At 39.9% G+C, this 21,776-nt stretch overlaps 1 protein-coding gene across 2 annotated transcripts in view; it reads left to right on the top strand.

The window, feature by feature from the left end:
• Positions 1 to 21,776, top strand: part of RNF212B (ring finger protein 212B) — a 29,800-nt gene that overhangs the window by 888 nt on the left and 7,136 nt on the right. Inside the window, exons 2-11 of one of the 2 annotated variants that reach the window (XM_027569145.1) lie at positions 832 to 932; positions 3,407 to 3,459; positions 3,851 to 3,925; positions 16,494 to 16,609; positions 17,450 to 17,510; positions 18,452 to 18,480; positions 19,448 to 19,494; positions 19,717 to 19,759; positions 19,919 to 19,979; positions 21,068 to 21,116. In XM_027569145.1, the coding sequence (XP_027424946.1) occupies positions 833 to 932; positions 3,407 to 3,459; positions 3,851 to 3,925; positions 16,494 to 16,609; positions 17,450 to 17,510; positions 18,452 to 18,480; positions 19,448 to 19,494; positions 19,717 to 19,759; positions 19,919 to 19,979; positions 21,068 to 21,116 (634 nt within the window). In that variant the 5' untranslated portion in view covers position 832. Of the gene's footprint in view, positions 1 to 831; positions 933 to 3,406; positions 3,460 to 3,850; positions 3,926 to 16,493; positions 16,610 to 17,449; positions 17,511 to 18,451; positions 18,481 to 19,447; positions 19,495 to 19,716; positions 19,760 to 19,918; positions 19,995 to 21,067; positions 21,117 to 21,776 lie in introns of both variants that reach the window. The other variant, XM_027569143.1, reaches the window with a different exon arrangement.

Below are 21,776 nucleotides of genomic sequence, written 5' to 3'. Positions count from 1 at the left end.
GTATTGGCAGAAAATACAGGATGTATGGTTGCCCTCTCTAACACAAAGGCTTACTTGATGTGGTAGCAAGAGCCTGACACAGGGAGTAAGAAGACTTGAGTTCTAATCCTAGAGCTGACGTTAACTAAAGATGGAACTTTGGACAAGTCATTGAATTTCTGTGAACATCCAGTATATCTTTTGAAAAATGATGGCATTGGACAAAATGTTAAATGATTTTTGAAGCCCTTTCCAGATCTATGATTCTGAGTGTCTGTAGAGTAGAAGGGAAAGTGTACAAGCTGAGGCAACATTATCATTCACAAACCATGTTTCCCTTAGATAAAATATGTCCTGAGTGGCTAATATGAGATCTATTATTTGGTCCACTATTTCCTCCTTGTTCCACCTCACTGTATCACAGGGAACTATTAGGAAAGAAATGGATGTGTTTGTTTTTTTTTAAGATTTTTTTTTCTGATTACAAATTAGTACATGAATTAATCCAGAAAACTTGGAAAACAAAAAAAATGTAAAGGTCACACACACACACACACACACACACAAATACCCATCATCTTACCATTCAAAAAAAAAATCTCATTGTCCCATTACTTTTCTAAATATATATGTATTTTTTCTTTTTTAAAAATGGTATAACATAGTTTGTGGTCTGCTTTTTTTCACTTCAGAGGTGTATGTACTTCCATACAACCAACTGGAATACCCACAATAATAGTGCCTATATCACCAAAAGATAACAGAAGCTAAGCAAACATTGTTACATAGATTTTGGAACAGCCATAATTATATTATGCTCCAAGTTATTTTTCCTCTTTCTCTTTGTTCCAGAATGGATTGGTTTCACTGCAACCAGTGTTTCCGAAAAGATGGGGACCATTTCTTTGTCACCAGCTGTGGCCATATTTTCTGTAAAAAGTGTGTGACTCTGGGTGAGTGCCTTAACTGTTTTCAGATTCAGGCAAAAATGTTTTCAATCTAGAAATAATGATTAGCCATTTCTCTGTGTGACTTGGGATAAAAATCACATATTGGGCCAAAGTTAGTATGGATACAGTAGGAAGCCATTGATTATGGACATTTGAGGCACCCATTAATAAAGAATAATTTAGCAAATGGAATATCTAATACTTGAACACCAAAAGTACTTGTCAGTGTTTTGAGACCTGTGACAGGGAAAACCACAGGTTATCAGACTAATTAGAGAATAGAGAAAAAAATAAGTGTAATGAATAGGAATTGGGGAAAGTTTGGTTGATAACAAGAGTCATTTCTGATGGGAAGGGGTCTAGCCTGTGAAATCAATTTGATTAGAAATGATGATGATGATGATGATAATGGTGGTGGTGGTGGTGGTGGTAGTGATACATTTGCAATTTAAAAAGTATTTTCCAGGGAGCCTGGGTGGCTCAGTCGGTTAGGCATCTGCCTTCAGCTCAGGTCATAATCCTGGAGTCCCAGGATCAAGCCCCATGTCGGGCTCCCTGCTTTGTGGGGAGTCTGCTTCTCCCTCTGCCCCTCACCCCACTCGTGTTCTCTCCCTCTCTCTCAAATAAATAAAATATTAAAAAAATAAAATAAAATAAAAAGTATTTTCCAGGGGCGCCTGGATAGCTCAGTCGGTTGAGCGTTTAACTCTTGATTTCGGCTCAGGTCATGATCTCAGGGTCCTGGGATTGAACCCCAAATTGGCTCCCTGCTCAGCGGGAAATCTGCTTGTCTCCCTCTCCTTCTCCCTCTGCCCCTGTCCCCGCTTGTGTTCTCTCTCTCTCTAAAATAAGGAAATAAATCTTTAAAAAAAAATAAAAAGTATTTTCCACATGTATGAATTTTATGTATCCTTACCACAGTCCCAGGAGGTAGTTATTAGTAGACCCATTTACAAATGAGGAATGGTTCAGATAGGATAAGTGATTTGACCAACTTCTTGCAGCTATTAAGTCTTAGAAATGAGACTTGAATTTAAGGTTTTTTTTCATGCTAAAATGCATACAAGGTATAGAAATAGCCCAGGAGAGGGACTTAGGATAGGGTGCTTTGATCAGGGAAAGATTTCTTAGAAGAGCTGTTGCTTCAGTAGAGTTTTGAATAATAAACTGGAGTTGCCAAGTGGATAAGGCAGGGAAGATCATTCTAGTTTAAGAGAACAGTATATATAAAGGCATACCACATTATAAACCCTTATAAACCCATAGTGCAGGGGGCTACACATCATTAGGATTGGTAGAGCATAGAGAATAAAGTAAGAAATGGTTAAGAGATGAGGCTAGAGAGGTAGGCAACGGACAGATGATGGAAAGTTCTATATACAAGACTGAAGAGCCTGAACTTTATCCTGCAGGTGATAGAGAGTTGGGGAAGTTTCTTTGTTTTGCATTTTGTACTTGCTAGCTCAATCTGGCAATAATATGGAGGGAAGACTGGGAAAAACCTTTAGTCCTCAAGGAAAGAAGAGGGAGGTTACTAGCCTCTGGAGAAGCTTTTTTTTTTTCTTTATATGGATCTCGTGACCCTTTTAACTTATCTGCTAAAGTAACAAAACTGTTTACTATGGTAACAGCAGCTCACCTTGGAGAGGTTTGTCTCGGTGAAGCCTGTGTCATGTGATGTTTTCTCTTGATGTGGCATTTATCTTAACCAATAACCAGCACCGCTACCAAAATTTAGAGAAGGATTAGGAATTTTAATTTTTACATCTTTCAGATTGGGTTAATTAGAGAATGAGAGCAGGAGAGCTTCAAAGCAAGTTCCGGGAATATTAACAAAGTGAGAACAGGGCAGGAATAATTGGGGAGTTTCTTATAGTATCTACAGTGTGCCTACTGTCGGGTAGATGGGGAAAAAAAAGAGCAACCTACAGTTGAAACCACTGGTACTCTTGTGTTCTTCCTAGTACTCTCATAAGTTTACTCTAGTACTTTTGCTGCCCCCTCATCTGCAGAAGAAAACTGGGAATTCATAAAGAGGAGATGGGCAGGGACGCCTGGGTGGCTCAGTCAGTTAAGTGTCAGCTTGGGTTATGGTCTCAGGGTCTTGGAATCAAGCCCCATTTCGGGCTCCCAGGTCAGTGGGCAGTCTGCTGGAGAGTCTGTCTCCCTCTCTCTCTCCCTCTGCCCCTCCCCCAATGTGTGCACTCTCTCTCTCTCAAAATAGATAATAAATCTTTTTTTAAAAAAAGAGGAGATGGGTAGAGCTACAGTGTGAAAGCCGTACTTGTCATCAACATACAAGTTTGGAAATACTGATTTTGAGAACAGAGCTCAAGATGATGTCCTTTATAGTACAAAAATATCCTAAATTCAGTAAGAACCTGTTTCTTGCTAGCCTACTTGACAGTTACCATGTACTTTAGGAAGATCTTACCTCTTGCCCGTAAGAACCAAACTTTTTTTCCCTTTCCCCCTAGAAAAATGTGCTGTTTGTGGAACTGCTTGCAAGCATCTGGCTCTTTCTGATAATGTAAGTTTTTCTCCCCCTGCCACAAACTATCTTATCCCATTCCTGGTCTGTAGGAAGTATACAGGGAGTACAGTTAATGAGTGACTAAGCACTGAAATTTAAAAAAAAGAAAGAAAAGAAACAAAACTCACAGATAGCAATTGTAAAAAAAGGGGGAACGGTTAAACAACAGATAGAATTGTTTGTGGGAGGCTGCTATAGAAGCATGAGGTAAGGAGGATTAGAACATAAAATCGACATCTCCTAGGACAGTGGTGAGCTTCCTCATACTTAGCATAGTGGAATAATACCAGATGCTTTAGAAAGAGTGATACAGCCTTTGCCATATTTGTCAGTATCTTATTTCATTCCATTGTGGATATGCTCAGTGTTTGTCTTAATCTCTTCATAGCTGAAACCTCAGGAGAAGATATACTTCAAAAGCCCCGTGGAGACAGCTTTGCAGTATTTTAGTCACATCTCTCAGGTATGAGAAACAAAAATGAAGAAAATCAGATTCACCAGGCAAATTCTAATTGCATCTTTTTTTTTTTAAGATTTTATTTATTTATTTGACAGAGAGAGACACAGCGAGAGAGGGAATACAAGCAGGGGGAGTGGGAGAGGGAGAAGTAGGTTTCTCGCCGAGCAGGGAGCCCGATGCGGGGCTCGATCCCAGGACCCTGGGATCATGACCTGAGCCGAAGGCAGACGCTTAACGACTGAGCCACCCAGGCGACCCTGCATCTTATTTTTTTTAAATCAAAGATTCTCTTTGATTTATTTGTACACAGTATTTTTGTATTTGTACACAATGGAGAGAATTGACTGTTCATTTGCTTTCTTACCTAATGATACAAATCTCAACAGTTAACTTTTTTACTGACCCCAAACCTGTGATAGACTGTAAAAACCACTATGTAGCTGATATCTTGCCTTATACTTCTTGGTTCTATTAAATAATTTTTAAGAATAAAGAAGGCTCTAGGGATACCTGGGTGGCTCAGTTGGTTGGGTGTCTGACTCTCGATAATGGCTCAGCTCATGATCTCAGGATTGTAAGATCAAACCTCCATCTGGCTCCACACTGGGCATGGAGCCTGTTTAACATTCTCTCTCTCCCTCTCCCTCAGCTCCTCCCCCCACCCCCAAAAAAGAATAAAGAAGGTTCTAAAAGCTTTATCATCTTTCTGTGCAGTCTAATGAATCTTCTAAAAATTGCTTTGGATATATAGGCCTGACCCTGTAGTCAGTGGATTTAGTGGGCTAGCTCTCAAACTTTTGCTTAAAGACCTATGTTCAAGATGGGATTTCTTGTTCCCCAGTCTCATTTTTCAGTAATCTTTTTTAGTAATGCATATATATTTAATTCTTTTCGTGTTTAGAATTGGTTGCCTGAATTTTAGAAAATATTTTTCTTTCCTGATGCATCATATGTTTGCATACCATTGACTTGGTCAAGAGCAATAGGAATGTGGTAGGAAGTGGAGAGAAGACAGAATAACCATTTGAGTGTTCCCAAATTGTAAAAACTTTGGTTTTCTCCTTCCACTCTCCAGTTCTCCACTGAGATTATTTTATAGTTTAATGGGATTTCTATCTTGGTATGTTTCTTGAGAAATTTTATCACTGTTTTTTTTTCTGTACTCTTACTTCTCATTCTTAGAAGAGTAGTCCTTTCCTTAATGTGAAGATGATCCTTTGTCATGTTCTGGCTGAAGATAGTAGATTTAATTTTTTGTTGGTGTCTCACCCTTCAATCCTAACTCCGGAAATAGAGGAAGGGGAATTAAAGCTTTCGCTGCATTATGCTTTTAGTTGCTTGGGTGAGCCATCATATTTGAGATACTATTTAACATTATGGGGAGATAAAATCTAGCTGAGACTCAAGGAGAAATGTAAACAAGGTCACGTGAGCAAGAGAAAGAGCAGACTTTTGGTTAATAACTAAACTCAGGATTAGCTAATGATCAGTAGAGAAATTATATGTAGTCTGAATTCTAACCTGCCTAATCAGGAGACCAATTACACATGGTCAAATAATCAAGATAAAATAAATGGAAAGTGTCAGTTAATCATCACCTTAGTGAAGGGCCAGTTTGGTGAAGTCAGCAATGTCTGAAAATGTGTTTTCCTAGTCTGTGAAGTTGAAAAACTGATCCAACTAATATCTAGATTTCCTCATTCAGGCCTCAGCTCAGATTTTTCTTTCTCAGTCAGACCTTTACTGACTCTCATATATCAAATGGTAGCCCCAGCACTGTCTAATTCTTACCCTGCTTTATTTTTCATTATAACTCTTATCTCTAATATATACTTATTTATTGTCTGAATCCTGCACTGGAATGTAGGCTCCATAAATTCAGAGATTTGGTAGGTTTTGTTTGTTGTTATACACCCAGCTCTTTGGATAGTTCTTAATATGTAATAGACACTCAAAAATTGTTAAATGATTGAATGTCATATTGATCTAAATATCCACTTGTGTTTTAATCATCCCAGATCTCTGTAATGACCTGCCAAGGACATTTTTCTGCTGTACTACTCCATGGCCAATAGTTAAAACTTCCTGTTTTGAAATCTTTACTCACCTCTAGATAAAACTATCTAAGTATCTTTGGGGATTAGAGAGCCTCCTATAGGCCTGTGAGCTTTCTTCTAATCCTAGGTCATAGACTGCACCCTTATCCATAACTAGTCATCTTTCAAATGCATCCAGTAATTGTTCCTTCTTCAGTAAAACCTTCCGTGATTCCTGTAGGCAGATTTTTGCACTGTCCTTTGTAATCCTATAACCCTTGCTCTTTCTTACCTCTGCAAAATTGTTTTAATTTATTTGTTCTTATGTCTGTTTCTCTCACTTAACTGAAACTTTTGAAAGGCAGGTATCAACTTTGTATTGCCCAATGGCCAATGAGGTACCTGGCACAAATTAAGTGAATAAGAAATGTTTGTTAAATGAATGAATGCACATTAAGGCTGGGAGGGAGGTGGAAATGGTTCAAGGTGAGGTCAGAGAGAGAGGCTTGAACCTATATAATAGGGACTTGTAGGCCATGGTAAGGAATTTAGATTTTCTTCTAAGTCACAGTGGACACCCCTGAAGGGTTTTAAGCACAGAAATGGCATTATCTGATATATAATTTTAAAAGGGAATCTGGCTGCTGAGTGGAGAATGGACCATAGAGAAGTTAAGAGTAGAAGCAGGGAGACCACGTAAGAGGCTATGGGAGAAATCTAAGTAAGACTTCTTGAGCTAAAGTGGTAGGAATAGAAATGGAGAGGGGTAATCAAATCTGAGATGTTTTCTAGGAAGAACTGGTAGAACTGTTGTTGATTTGGATGTGGAAGATGAGAAAAAGAAAGGATTTGAGGAAGACATCTGGGTTTTTGTCTTGAGCAAAACAAGACAAATTTATGGGATAATTATACTCTTTACCAAGGCTGAAAAGACCTTTTGAGGGAAAATACCATTTTGGATGTATTAGGTTACAGATGCTTGTTAGGGTTCCAGGAGGAGAAATCACAAAGGTGGATAAAGTTACTATTCTGAAGCTGAGGGCACAGGTCAAGGATAGAGATATAAATATGGAACTCATTAGGATATAGAATGTTCTTAAAGCCTTGGGACTGAATGAGATCACCCAGGGAAGGAGCCCCTTCAACATTTAGTGATCAGGTAGAGGAGGAAGAGAAGTTAGCAAAGAGTAGCAGTGAGTGAGTGGAAGCAAGGAGAGTATGGTATCACAGAAACTAAGAAAGGGAAATGTTTCGAGAAGGAAGAAATGACCAGCTGGGTCAAATGTTGAGACATGAAGATGAGGGCAAAGGAGGGAGGACTGAATTTGGCAACCTGAGGATTATTGATGACACTCACAAAAGCATATTGTGGAGAATCTTCAGAAAGAGAAACACATTGGAGTGCATTGGTAGGTATGTGTCTACATTCTGTTCACTTCTTCACCTCCCAAACCTCTTCTCAACCCTCTGCAGTCTGGCTTCATTTAGACTATCTCACTGAAATTGTTCTTGCTAGGGATATTAACAGCTTCCTTGTTATCAAACCCAATGGATACTTTTTTGTTGTTGTTACCATACTTGATTTCTCAGCAGCAATCTAGGCCCACTCTCTCCCCCTTAAAATATTCTTTCTTTGGCTATTGTAACCAACTTTTCTCTCTTTTGTAGTTATCTTCCTCTGTCCATCTCTTGAATAGTTATATGTCTCAAGTTCTATACTAGACACTTACACTCTCCATGGATAATCTCATCTACTCCCATGCTTCAGTTATCATCAGCATAGGGATCACTTCCAATTCTATTATGTCCAGTAAAGATCTCAGCTTAAATGGAGCCTTCTCTGACTGCTGTATTTAAAATGGGTACCTCCCCTTTATGCTCTGTCCTAGAGACCTTTTTTTTTTTTTTAAGATTTATTTATTTAGGGGCGCCTGGGTGGTTCAGTCATTAAGCATCTGCCTTCGGCTCAGGTTGTGATCCTAGGGTCCTGGGATTGAGCCCCAAGTCGGTCTCCCTGCTCTGCGGGAAGCCTGCTTCTCCCTCTCCTGCTCCCCCTGCTTGTGTTCCCTCTCTCGCTGTGTCTCTCTCTGTCAAATAAAGAAATAAAATCTTTAAAAAAAATGTATTTATTTATTTATTTTAGGGAGAGAGGGAGAGAGTGTGTGAGAGCGGAGGGAGGGGCAGAGGAAAAGGGAGAGGGAAAGAAGCAGAGCAGTGAGCCTGAATCAGGGCTCCATCCCAGGACCTGAGATCATGACCTGAGCCGAAATCAAGAGCCACCCAGGTGCCCCTGTCCTAGAAACCTTTTTGTTTCCTTAATAACACTTGGATAATTTGCAATTTTTGAGGTGCTTATTATATGTTCCATAGACTGTAAGCTCCAAAGAGGCAGAGACTGGCTTTGTTTTGTTCATCATTGTATCCCATGCAAAGATCACAGTTTAGCTACCTAGGAATCACTCAGTAAATCTTTGCTGAATGAATGAGTGCTCCCTGCCCCCACCAACCTGAGGCATATATCCATTTGCTGACTTGATATCTTCACTAATTCCATATGTCCCAAACTTAACTCAGTATTCTTAAGACCCCTCCACCTGGCCCACCCTTCATGTACACACAGAACAGGCTATTCTTTCTCATGGTAAATAACTACCATCCACAGAATGACCAAACCAAAAATCTATAAGTCATTCTTGATTCCTTCCTCTCTTTGCATTTCCTTTTTTTTTTTAAATAGATTTTTTAATTTATTTGACAGAGAGAGACACAGCAAGAGAGGAAACACAAGCAGGGCGAGTGGGAGAGGGAGAAGCAGGCTTCCCACTGAGCAGGGAGCCCAACACGCGGGGCTCAATCCCAGGACCTGGGACCATGACCTGAGCTGAGGGCAGACGCTCAATGACTGAGCCACCCAGGCGCCCTTCTCTTTGCATTTCCAATCCATTATTAAATCATATTATTTCTGTCTGTCTAAAATACTTGAATCTTTCAGAGTACCTTGGTGGCTCAGTTGATTGTGCATCCAACTCTTGATTTTAGCTCAGGTCATGATCTCAGGGTTGTGAGATCTAGTCCCATGTCGAGCTCCATGCTCAACGCAGAGTCTGCTTAACATTCTCCCTCTCACCCTGTCTCTCTGCCCCTCCCCCCACTCTTGTGTGCACGTGCACTTCCTCCCCCACCAAAATAAATGAATAAAATCTTTAAAAAAACCCTGAATCTTTCTACTTTATCTCCAGCCTTCTAGTTCAATTCATCATTGTTTCTTTTTTTTTATTTTTTTAAAGATTTTATTTATTTATTTGAGAGAGAGAGAGAGAAACAGCATGAGAGGGGAGAAGGTCAGAGGGAGAAGCAGGCTGCTTGCTGAGCTGGGAGCCTGATGTGGGACTCGATCCCGGGACTCCAGGATCATGACCTGAGCCGAAGGCAGTCGCTTAACCAACTGAGCCACCCAGGCGCCCCAATTCATCGTTGTTTCTATCCTGGATTATTGTAGTAGCTTCCTAACAGATCTTTTGACCTCTAGTCTTTTCTTTTCGTATCAATTCTCCATATTGAAGCCAGAAAATCATTCTTTTTTTTTTAAGATTTTATTTATTTATTTGTGTGTGTGAGAGAGAATGAGCATAAGAGGGGGGAGGGTCAGAGGGAGAAGCCGACTCCTGACTGAGTGGGGAGCCTGATGCTGGTCTCAATCCTGGGACTCCGGGATCATGACCTGAGCCAAAGGCAATCACTTAACGACTGAGCCACCCAGGTGCCCAAGCCAGGAAATCATTCTAAATATAGGTATGATCAGGGCGTGCCTGGGTGGCATAGTCATTTAATTGATAAACTCTTGGTTTCTGCTTGGGTGGTGATCTCAGGGTGGTGAGATGGGCTCCATGTCTGCTTGAGTCTCCCATTCCCTTTGTCCCTCCTCATGTTCTCTTGCTCTCTGTCTCTCAAATAAATAAATGAAATCTTTAAAAAATATATAGCTATGATCAGTTCATTTCCCTACTTTAAAACCATTCAGTACAACTGTTGTTCTGGGAATAAAGTCCAACCTTTAACATGTCCCAGACAGCCAGACCTGTTTTGGTCCCTGCTTATCTTCTTAGTCTCATCTCTTACCCTGTCCCCCAACCCCCAACTATAATATAGACACAGTGAATTTATTTTAATTGTTTATATAAATTATTTTCTCTGTTGTTTCTGGGCCTTTGTACATGCTGTTCATCTGTCTAGAATATTCTTGTCCCCAAACATATACAGGGATAAGTACACACAGTACTTACAATACAATACCATATTGCTGTATTATATTATAATTTTCTGTTTGCTCATCTGCATCATTCCATGAGAATAGGGGCAGTATTAATTAATCTTATCCATCTTTTCTATAAGCTCCTGACATAGTACCAGAACATAGTAGGATTCAGTAAATACTTTTTTTTTTTAAAAGAATTATTTATTTATTTGACAGAGAGATAGAGAAGTGCACAAGTAGGCAGAGCAGCAGGCAGAGCTCCCTCACGGAGCAGGGAGCCTGATGCGGGGCTCGATCCCAGGACCCTGGGATCATGACCTGAGCCGAAGGCAGATGCTTAACGGACTGAGCCACCCAGGTGCCCCAGTAAATACTTTTTGAAAGAATTAATTGAGTAATCTTTCCTACTGAGTTTTCCCTTAATGTAGTATATGAAATATGGTAAAGTGGTAATACTGAGAAAATTATTGAAGTAGAAATATTGAAACTAAATCTGCCTGCTAGCTTAAACTTTCTTTGATTCATTCATACGCCCTCACATGTAATGTGAAATAATAATACTCATCTAGGTTCTTATAAAGATCCAATGAAATAAGTCTATGAAAGCATTCTGAAAGCTGTAAAGTACTATATTAGTTTAAAGAATAATGTGGAAAAAAACTCATAGTAGATTATGGAAGGTCACAAACCTACAGGAAAATAAAGATCATATAAGTAGAAAGAATTTTGTATTTTTAAGTTGTTTTCAAAGGGAAGTATAAAATACCTGCCTAGCTTTTTTCTTTTTTTTTTTTTTTAATTTATTTGAGAGAGAGAGGGAGAACACAGAGAGAAAGTGAGAGGGAGAAGCAGACTCCTGCTGAACAGAGAGCCTGATGTGGGGCTCCATCGCAGGACCCTGGGATCATGACCTGAGCTGAAGGCTTAATCGACTGAGCCACCCAGGCACCCCCTGCCTAGCTTTTAAATAACAACTTTATAGACATATACTTTACATACCAAATTCACCCCTTTGAAGTATGTATTTCAGTGTTTTTAGTATATTCACATAATTATGCAGTCACTACTACCTAATTTTAGAACATTTTTATTACCCCCAGAAGAAACCCTGTATCCATTAGCAGGCACTTTCCAAATCCTCTATACCCTCCCCAGCCCTAGGCAGTCACTAATTTACTTTCTATCCCTATAGGTTTGCCTATTCTGGACATTTCATAAATATTGAATTTTGCAATGTATGATCTGTTGTGACTGCCTTCACTAAGCATGATGTTTCTAAGATTCATCCATGTTGTAGCATGTATTAAGACTTCATTAATACTTCACTCCTTTTTATGACCAAATAATATTGCATTGTATAGATGGGTATACATTTCACATATTCATTCATCAGTTGAGAGATATTTGGGTTGTTTCCACTTTTTGGCTATTATGCATAATTCTGCTATTAACATTTGTGTACAAGTTTTTGTGTGGGCATATATTTTCATTTCTCTTGGATATATATGTAGGAGTTAACTAGTGGGTCAAGTGGTAACTCTATGTTTAAATTATTGAAGAAATGCCAGACCGTTTTTTTTTTAATTAACATATAATGTATTGTTTGTTTCAGGGATATAGGTCTGTGATTCATCAGTCTTACACAATATACCGTGCTCACCATAACACATACCCTCCCCAACGTCCATCACCAAACCACCCCATCCCTCCCACCCCCTCCACTCCAGCAACCCTCAGTTTGTTTCCTGAGGGTAAGAGTCTCTTATGGTTTGTCTCCCTGTCTGGTTTTGTGCCAGACTGTTTTCTCAAATGCCTGCAATATTTTACATTTTTACCTGCAGTGTATGAGGGTTTTGATTCCTCCATATACTCACCAACTCTTGTTTTTATCTGTGGTATCTCATTGTGGTTTTGATTTGGATTTCTCTGATGACAAATGATGTTGAGCATCTTTTCATGTGGTACTGGCCATTTATATATCTTCCTTAAAGTAATGTCTATTCAGATCCTTTGCCCATTTTTAAATTGGATTGTCTTTATGCTATTAGTTGTAAGAGTTCTTTATGTATTCTATCTAGGTACAAGTCTCTTGCCAGATATATGATTTGCATACATTTTATTTTTTTTTAAGATTTTATTTATTTATTTGACAGAGGGAGAGCGTGCAAGAAAGAACGCACGAGTGGGGGGAGGGGCAGAGAGAGAAGCAGACTCCCCCACTGAGCAGGGAGCCCAATGCGGGGCTCAGTCCCAGGACCCAGAGATCATGACCTGAGCCAGAGACAGCTGCTTAACCAACTGAGCCACCCAGGTGCTCCGATTTGCATACATTTTCTCCCATTCTTTGGGCCCATCCATCTTAAAATTAAGAACAACTGACCCCAATGTCCATTAAATAAATATAAATAGGAAGAACAGACAAAATAGGACATTGAATAGAGTAGGAAATAGGAGAGATTGAAAGAAAAAGAGGGAAAGATATAAATTCACACACAAAAAAATTCAGAGAAAAAGACAGAAATGGATATATAAAGACTTTCATAAATTTAGTGTGGGGTTGATAAACTTTTTCTTTTTTTAATTTTTTAATTGATTTTTTAAAAGATTTTGTTTATTTATTTATTTATTTATTTGCCAGAGAGAAAGAGAGACAGAGAGAGAAGGAACAAGCAGGGGGAGTGGGAGAGGGAGAAGCAGGCTCCCCGCCGAGCAGGGAGTCCCCCATGGGGCCCGATCCCAGGACCCTGGGATTATGACCTGAGCTGCAGGCAGACATTTAACGACTGAGCCACCCAGGTGCCCCTTCTTTTTTTTCCCTAAAGATTTATTTATTTATTTTACAGAGAGAGAGCATGCACTTCAGTGGGGGGAGGGGCAGAGAGAGAATCCTCAAGCAGACTCCCTGCTGAGCGCAGAGCCCATGGGACTCCATCTCACAACCCATGAGATCATGACCCATGAGGTCTTGACCTGAGCCAAAACCAAGAGTTGAACGCTCAACCAACTGAGCCACCCAGGCGCCCTGATAAACTTTTTCTTAAAAGTCCAGTAAATATTTCAGACTTTGCAGGCCATACAGTCTCTGTTGCAACTACTCAACTCTGCTGTTGTAGTACAGAAGCAGCAATAGACAGTATGTACACAAATGGTCATGGTGTTCCAGCAAACTTTATTTACAAAAACAGGCATCTGGCCATGGTCAGTAGCTTGCTGACTTTGAGGTCATATGTTTTGCTACCATATACGTAAGTAATTACCACATATGCCATTTGAGAAAATCAGGTCAAGGCCTGATCTCATCAATAGACCAGACCAGTTCTTCATCCCTTACTTGAATTTAAAAATTGAACAACTGAGATAATCAATGATGCCTTTGAACAAGAAAGGTTTATTTAGTCTAAAATTATTTTACCTGAGAAGTAGGAGGTAATCTGTCAATATTTAGGACTTCTGAATCAGTATACTTGAGGTTTTTTTAAAAGCACTACTGAGCAGGAGGTTGTAGTGTGAGAAGTAATATTGCTTTGATCACAAATTATGCAACTCAAAACTTAACTTCCCGGGGTGCCTGGGTGGCTCAGTCAGTAAGCGTCTGCCTTTGGCTCAGGTCATGATCCCAGGGTCCTGGGATTGAGCCCCGCATTGGGCTCCTGCTCAGCAGGAAGCCTGCTTCTCCCTCTCCCACTCCCCCTGCTTGTGTTCCCTCTCTCACTGTGTCTCTCTCGGTCAAATAAATAAATAAAAAATCTTAAAAAAAACCCCACAAAAAACAACTTAACTTCCTACCTGGTGGGCTGCTATGGTTTTCCTATTCAGAGTGGGTACCTCTGATATCTTATTAACAGTCCTCTAACTGCTTTTGATAAGGAAGCATTTTTAGGGGTCTTTTCTGCTCAAATCTGTTCTCTTTGAGCCCCACAATAATCTACTTCAATTATAAATCTGAACATGTGACTGCCTTTTCAAGACCCTTTGGTGGCTTTTCATCACCTATTATTTCAGATTTTTCAGAGTGACACCTAGTTCTCTTAATGGTCTGGTTTCTCCTGACCTCTCCAATCACATCCACAATGACTACCTCACATCTTATATACCAACGTAAGTTCTTTTGTAGGCTATTTATTACCTAATCTATAAGGTAGATTTAGTTCTTTGCAGTTCTTTTATGCACCGTATAGTTTCATACCTCTGTGCCTGGAATGCCTGACTTCCGCACTCTGAAGACCAAATAGTTAACTCTTTTTTTAAAAAAAAGATTTTATTTATTCATTTGACAGAGAGAGAGAGAGAGAGAGAGCACAAGCACAAGTAGGCAGAGCCAAAGGGAGAGGGCGTAGCAGGCTCCCTACTGAGCAGAGAGCCCAACACGGGGCTCCACCCCAGGACCCTGGGATCATGACCTGAGCTGAAGGCAGACATTTAACCTGAGCCACTCAGGCGCCCCAAGATTTATTTATGTATTTTAGAGAGAGAAAAAGAGTGTGTGTGCACCAGGGGAGGGGCAGAGGGAGAGGGAGAATCTCAAGCAGGCTCCCAGCTGAGCACAGAGCCAGACATAGGGCTCCATCTGAAGACCTTGAGATCATGACCTGAGCTGAAATCAAGAGTCAGACACTTCATCCACTGAGCCACCCAGGTGTCCCTCTTTTTTTATTGTTATTGAAGAAAATGGTCTTTTGTCCTACAGAGTTGTTCCCAGTGTGGATTTTGTTCATTGTACCCTCGTGGAGTCATTTAATAATGCTGGTCTGTGCTTTGTATTTCCTTAATCCGGGGGTGGGTGGGAGGGTGGGAGAGTGGGTGGGAGGCAAGCCTATTTTATAGCAGTGTTGTGCTCCTCCAAGAGGTACGTAATAGTCTTCCATCTCTTGTTTTGTGTGATGGTAGCCAATGATGAACTTTACATGGATCCATTAATTCAATAGGAGCTACAAAATGCTAATATTTAATTCTGTCATTCCTAGCTAATTTTTTAGGTGGAATACTTCTATAAAGAGAAACTTCCTTTACTCAACTGTATGATTACCTTGAGATATAATTTAAAATACTAAGACCTTTAGATACTATGAAATGAAGGAGTCAGTTTCATAAAAGATAGATAAGACAAAAAAAAGATAACACAAACCAATAGGTTGTGAGAGTCAAAGGTAGATAATGAGTTTACCAATACCTTTGAAGTAAATTGAGTTAGGATCAGGCGTATTTCACTGCAAACTGCTCCCAAGAATGGGTTAAGATGTTTGGGATACTGTCTCCTACTGCTCCACAACCCCTTGCCACTTTAAGTAACTCCTGGGATTCTGAGTGGCTTTTTCTGCAGCTGCACTGTTCAGATTTTTTTAAATGATAATATTTTATTTTTATGAAAACAACCACTTTTTAAAAAAAACTAAAGAAGACTATAATGAAATCTTATGTAACTAGAATTAGTTGAGTTTGCTTTTGATTGGAAAGGAAAGAGCCTAGAGCCTATATAAACTTTTAAGAACAATTCCATAGTAAGGTGGCAAAAGCAACTTGGAAATTAAGGGTGAACAAAAAATTTATGACAAAAGTACCAAGATCTAGGGAAGGACCTTAGACAAAAGGTTTCTAGTCTGAGTAGGGAGGGAAGCAGAGGAGACATAAATACTGCTGTGTATTCAAAAGTAGAGCCTGACAAAGCTAAAACACTTTCTAAATATTAACTTTTGCTCTGATTCAGTGATCCCCTGAAAGGCACATCATTATATCAAATGGTAAAACAAAGCAAAAAAAAGAAAAATTTATTTGCCCATGCCCAGAACTAAAATTCAGGAATAGGTAATCTCCTTCCGTGCTTCTTTGCCCTTTACTGTAGCCACATAAACAGCCTGCAAGTGCCCCTGTGTGAATACCTTGGGGAAAGTAAATTGGTTACCAGTGTTCTGTAATAGCTGTAATGTGGAAGTTGAGTCCGGACTAATAGTAGACAAGTTAGGTCAGAACCAGTTCTAAGCTTGAAAAAGTTTTTTGGTATCACTCTTCTTGCTCAAGATGAAAGATTATGTTTTTAAAGGACCGTTCTACCATGCCAGAATATTCTCATTAAGATATTAAAAAGTCCTTGTCCTGGAAATGAGAAACTTTCGCTTTCCTTACTGCCGAATCCTCTAGTTTTGGGGAATCATGGATTAGGCCAGATGCTCTGGAAGAAAATGCTCAGTATTAAAAGATGAATTGATGGATTTCCCTTTGTTGCCAGAACTAAGGGGAAAGGAGTTATGGGGGTGTATGTCAAAGATCTATTTTTCCCTGATAGGTGTGGAGTTTCCAGAAGAAACAAACAGATCTCCTCATCGCCTTTTATAAGCATAGAATTACAAAGTTAGAAGCAGCCATGCAGGAGGCACAGCAGACGGTGACCAACCAGGAAATGTAAGTGACAAATTAAATCACCAGAGAGCTTTTTTTTCTTTCAGAGGAGCTGTAGCCCTTATTTCCTTACAGTTGCAAAGCCCGAACATTGCTGCATGTATTTATGTTTGTCTTGGGTAAACCAGGTACAGAATTTTTGGTCCCCTCAACCCCCATTTTGTTTCTTTCTTCCCTGTAGGGGCCCTCCTCACTTTATAGCTTTCCTTTTGTACTTCCCTGTCAAAAACTGCTTCTTTGGAGAAATCAGGCATAGCTTTTCAGTGATAAAGACGAGAGATAGCATTTAAAATGTTACCTCTAGGGGTGCCTCAGTGGCTCAGATGGTTAAGCATCTGCCTTCAGCTCAGGTCATGATCCCAGGGTTCTGGGATCGAGTCCCACATCGGGCTCCCTGCTCAGTTGAAAGCCTGCTTCTCACTCTCCCTCTGCTGCTCTCCCTGATTGTGCTCTCTCGCTCTGTCAAATAAATAAATAAGATCTTTAAAAAATAAATAAATAAAATGTTACCTCTAGGAGAGCATATTTTGGAAATCTTAAGCCAAAAGATGGAATCCTTAATGGACGTTTTCAGACAGCAGCAGGCCAGGGTTGTGTGTGGAGAGGAAATGGAACTCTATGTAAACTCATCTGAAATCGTACCCAGTGACTGCTTATTTTGTCCACCTGATTCTCCCGGCCATCAAACTCTGCCTCTGTCTACTGAATCCCTAGATCTCTGACAGAGATACCTTGTATAGGGGCAAGCATCTCTCTGTAAGCATTAACTAGATGTCAACAACAATAAAAACTGGGGTTTGTATCATGACCTCCTGGAGATGATTATTTCCATCTTTTGCCTAGAGAGCTGTCAGTCTTAAAGAAGGAAAATGGAGAACTGAAGAAATGTCTTGCCATTCTAAAGGTGAATGAAACAGGTTTTCCTTACTATTATTTTCTCTCCTACTTTTCCCATCTATCTAGCTGACTAGATACTGTATAGAAAATGTTTCCTAACCTTTTCCACATCGTGGCATAAATAACTGATAATATTTATACAAGTGCACTGTAATAAATGGTCAAGGCCACAGAAGAGCTAGGAGGACCGAAAGGATCAGTATGTAGCACACTGGTAACCCATTCTCGAACATCAATAAGTCACGACATACCATTTAGGAAACTCTCTTATTGAAGAGACATCTGTTGTAACTTAAAATTTCTCTTCAAGAATCCCAAAGCACCTTAGGACCCTTCCTCTTCCTCCAATCCAACTCTATTTCCTAGACGTTTCTTTCTTCCTAAGAATGTTCTTTGTATTTATATGATTTTCCTATTGATCCTATTGCTATAACTATTCTAGCACATTTTATCCTGTCATTTTCCTTTCTCTCCCCCATAGACTCTCCATATTTTCCCACATAAATCAGTCTTTGGGATTCCCAATGTGTTTTTATGAAAAGGAACTAAAATTTCATTCCGTCAAAGCTAATAATTTCCGGGCGCCTGGGTGGCTCAGTTGGTTAAGCGACTGCCTTCGGCTCGGGTCATGATCCTGGAGTCCCGGGATCGAGTCCCGCATCGGGTTCCCTGCTCAGCGGGGAGTCTGCTTCTCCCTCTGACCCTCTTCCCTCTCGTGCTCTCTATCTCTCATTCTCTCTCTCTCAAATAAATAAATAAAATCTTTAAAAAAAAAAAAAAGCTAATAATTTCCTAGGGAAACATTGCTGCTATTTTTTCTCCTACTGGGAATCTTAGCAACCACAGCTAGAGGACATTGCAGCTTAGTTATCTAGCAAGTTAACATTCATTGATTAGAACCCTAATCCTAGCTGCAGCTTCCTTCACTCCCATTTTTTTCACCTACAGGAATCTCCAAATCGGTACCAAGGAAGCAGGTCAGTTTTATCAGGCCCCATACTAGCCCTGTTTGAAAATTGCTCTTCTTTTTTGACTCTTGACTGCAACACCTGTGTGGGCTCTAAGGTGGAGGAGATGGTTGGTGAATTTATCTTTCACTTCTCCAGTTACTCACTGAAAAGGGCTGAAGTGAAATCTTGAATGTAATGCTCACTCTTATGAAATCCTACTCATCCTTCAAAATTCAACTCACATATCATTTCCTCTGTCAAGACTTCATTAAGCAGAGTTTGATGTTCTATTATTTATTCAACAAATATTAAGTGCCTCTTTTTTATCAGGTACCATGCCAGGTGCTGGGTGTACATCACCAGTTAGTCTGTAAGCTACCAACTATTAAATGTTTTTTTTACCTCAGCCCTGTATTGGTGGGTTAAGAGACATGGCTCCTGCACTCACAGAAGTTACAGTCTAGTATTCTTTCATGCTTCAGTACTTCTGCTCTACCCATCATAACATTTAAACATTGCTTTTATTTATTTTTGTCTCTCCCACTAGCCTGTGAACCTTTCAAAGATAGGAACTCTATTCTAGTTATCTTTGTAATCTCAGGATCGAGGATGTATAAACAATAAATACTTGTTAGAGAGATGGATGAGAGGTTGGCAGGAGTGAAGGAATGATGGATTTATGAGTGGATGAACAGATGGATAGATACATGTAAAATTGAGAGTACTTGGTAAGGCACTGAGGGAAGGAAGAAAGGAGGACTTCAAAATTTCTCCTATTACGGGCAGTAGAGAAGGTTTCACTTGGAGAGTTAGAGAGCCAAGGAGTCTCATATGGAAACTTTGCCTCCATATTTTGAGATGATACCTGTAATACATGATAGTAAGCAATTTGCGCTCAGATAGTAAGCTGTTATTTCTATAGACAATGATCTGATTGATCCTCTCACAGGACACTTAACTTCTGCTTAGAGCTTCATCTTTTTTTCCCTTGCAGGTTGGCCACACCTCGACCAGTGGGCATTACTTCTCCCTCACAGTCAGGTAGAGAACATTTGTTTGCCCAAATACCTATGTGAGATGAATAAATCTCCTTTTCCCATATAGAGGATAGTTTCCTCTCAGAGACTATAATGAGATTTTCCTAATCTTGTGTATGATATGAGAAGAACATACAACCAGATGCCCATTTGTGACAGGTTGGCTAGGCAGGGCAGGGCACGACATGGATGGCAGCTCTTCATTCCTCACTTGATTCTCTTCCAGTCACTCCACGACCCAGTTCTCAGCATAGCAGCCAGGTGGTCAGGTGAGTAGGAAGCCTACACAGCCACATGAAAACTGCTGGCAAAAGTTGGAAGATAAAAGAAATACCTAGACACGTCAGAGGTAGGGACTGAGGAGACTTTAGGTCTATGTCAAGTTTCACACAGGTTTGTTTGTTTTCTTTTTGTCTCACCTTGTACAGTCGGTCCCCCTCAGTGGAATCTATCCCTTACAGAATATCTGGCTTTAGTAGTTTGGGACAAGTAAGTAATAGACAAGTAAGTAATATTTACCTTCTCTTCCCAGATTGAGATTTCTTTTCTTTTTTTTTATTATGTTATGTTAATCACCATACATTACATCATTAGTTTTTGATGTAGTGTTCCGTGGTTCATTATTTGCATATAACACCCAGTGCTCCATGCAGAACTGGGTGTTAATACCCATCACCAGGCTAACCCATCCTCCCACCGCCCTCCCCTCAAGAACGCTCAGTTTGTTTTTCAGAGTCCATCGTCTCTCATGGTTCGTCTCCCCCTCTGATTTCCCCCACTTCATTCTTCCCCTCCTGCTATCTTGATTTCTAATGCTAAATGAAAGCAAAGATGTCAGGCAAGAATATTAAGCTTATATTGGTTTTGGTATAAATTATCCAGTGCCATGCCTGGACTCTTTTCTTTTGGCAGTGCTAAAAAGAAAAAATGTTAGAAGCTAACACAGAGAGGGGTGTCAGAGTGGCTCAGTCAGTTGGGCCGGTTTTGGCTCAGGTCATGATCTCTTGACCTCATGCTCTCATGGGTCATGGGATGGGTGCGGCTCCACACTCAGCAGGGAGTCTGCTTGAAAGATTCCCTCCCTCTACCCCTCCCCAAACTCACTCACTCTCACTCTCTAAAATAAATTAATATGTCTTAATAAAAAAAGAGAATCTGGGGCGCCTGGGTGGCTCAGTCATTAAGCATCTGCCTTCGGCTCAGGTCATGATCCCGGCCCTGCATCCGGGCCCCCTGCTCAGTGGGGAGCCTGCTTCTCCCTCTGCCACTCCCCTACTTGTGTTCTCTCTCTTGCTTTGTCTCTGTCAAATAAATAAAATCTTTAAAAATAAATTAAATTAAATTAAAAAAGAAGCTAACAGAATGAATGGGATGAAAGTAGTGCAAACTTTTCAATGACTGAATTAACAGTAATAATTCATTTTGGAAGTAATAGAGTGTGTATCCTTCTTGGACTAGCATGCCTATTCTGGCAGAACAACATATGCTTCAATGTGTAGATATAGAGAAATAACAGAATATGGAAGCCAGAGAATTGGGATATATTTATTAATTGATGTTTATTATTTGTCCATTAGGGAGCCAGAGGCCTGCAGGGAAGAAGCACTCCCAGGGACTCTTATATTGGTGAGAAGGGAAAAAAAAGGGTCAGAAACCAACATGTTTTGTGCAGATACCAGCAGATTTCTGGTTTTCTCTGCAAATATAATGCCATTATGCATTTTCTGTGCATAATATAATGCCATTTGTTTTTCTCCAGACATTGATTCCATGTATCCAGAGATATATTACTACTTTTCAAGTAATGATATTCCTGTTCTCAAACTGATAAGGAGGAACTTTTTTAAGCAATAGAAAGTCATTGAAAACCTCTGGTCAAGAGATGGAGGATAACTTGAGTAAAATAGATTTGGATTTTTTTAATTGCCACAAGATGGCAGTAGAAGTTAGGTCTAAAAGGAAGGTTAACTAGACACTGATTATGTTAGCCTGCAGGGTTATCAGGCTTCTTCACTGTGTATTAAACTTAAAAATATTCCAGTGAAGAATATCCACTTAATTTCTTGTCCCTTTCCTCTTAGAACTATTTTTGTTATTCCTGTTTTCAAGGGCATTAGCCAGTCCATAGAAAATACTTAATCAGAGAGGATTTCCCTTTCTTTCACAAGAGGCAATTGTGAAATTTGCACATTTCTTTCTGGATAACCATTTTTGAAAATCACCAAATAGTTTCCCTCCGATTCTTTCATATTCACCCTTTGAAAAATGTAGAAGTTCTAGAGAATT

Source organism: Zalophus californianus, chromosome 6 (genome assembly GCF_009762305.2).
Source record: "Zalophus californianus isolate mZalCal1 chromosome 6, mZalCal1.pri.v2, whole genome shotgun sequence".
Classification (NCBI taxonomy): Eukaryota; Metazoa; Chordata; class Mammalia; order Carnivora; family Otariidae; genus Zalophus; species Zalophus californianus.
The sequence above is the reverse complement of the archived record's forward strand: the minus strand, read 5'-3'. Positions and strand labels throughout refer to the sequence as shown.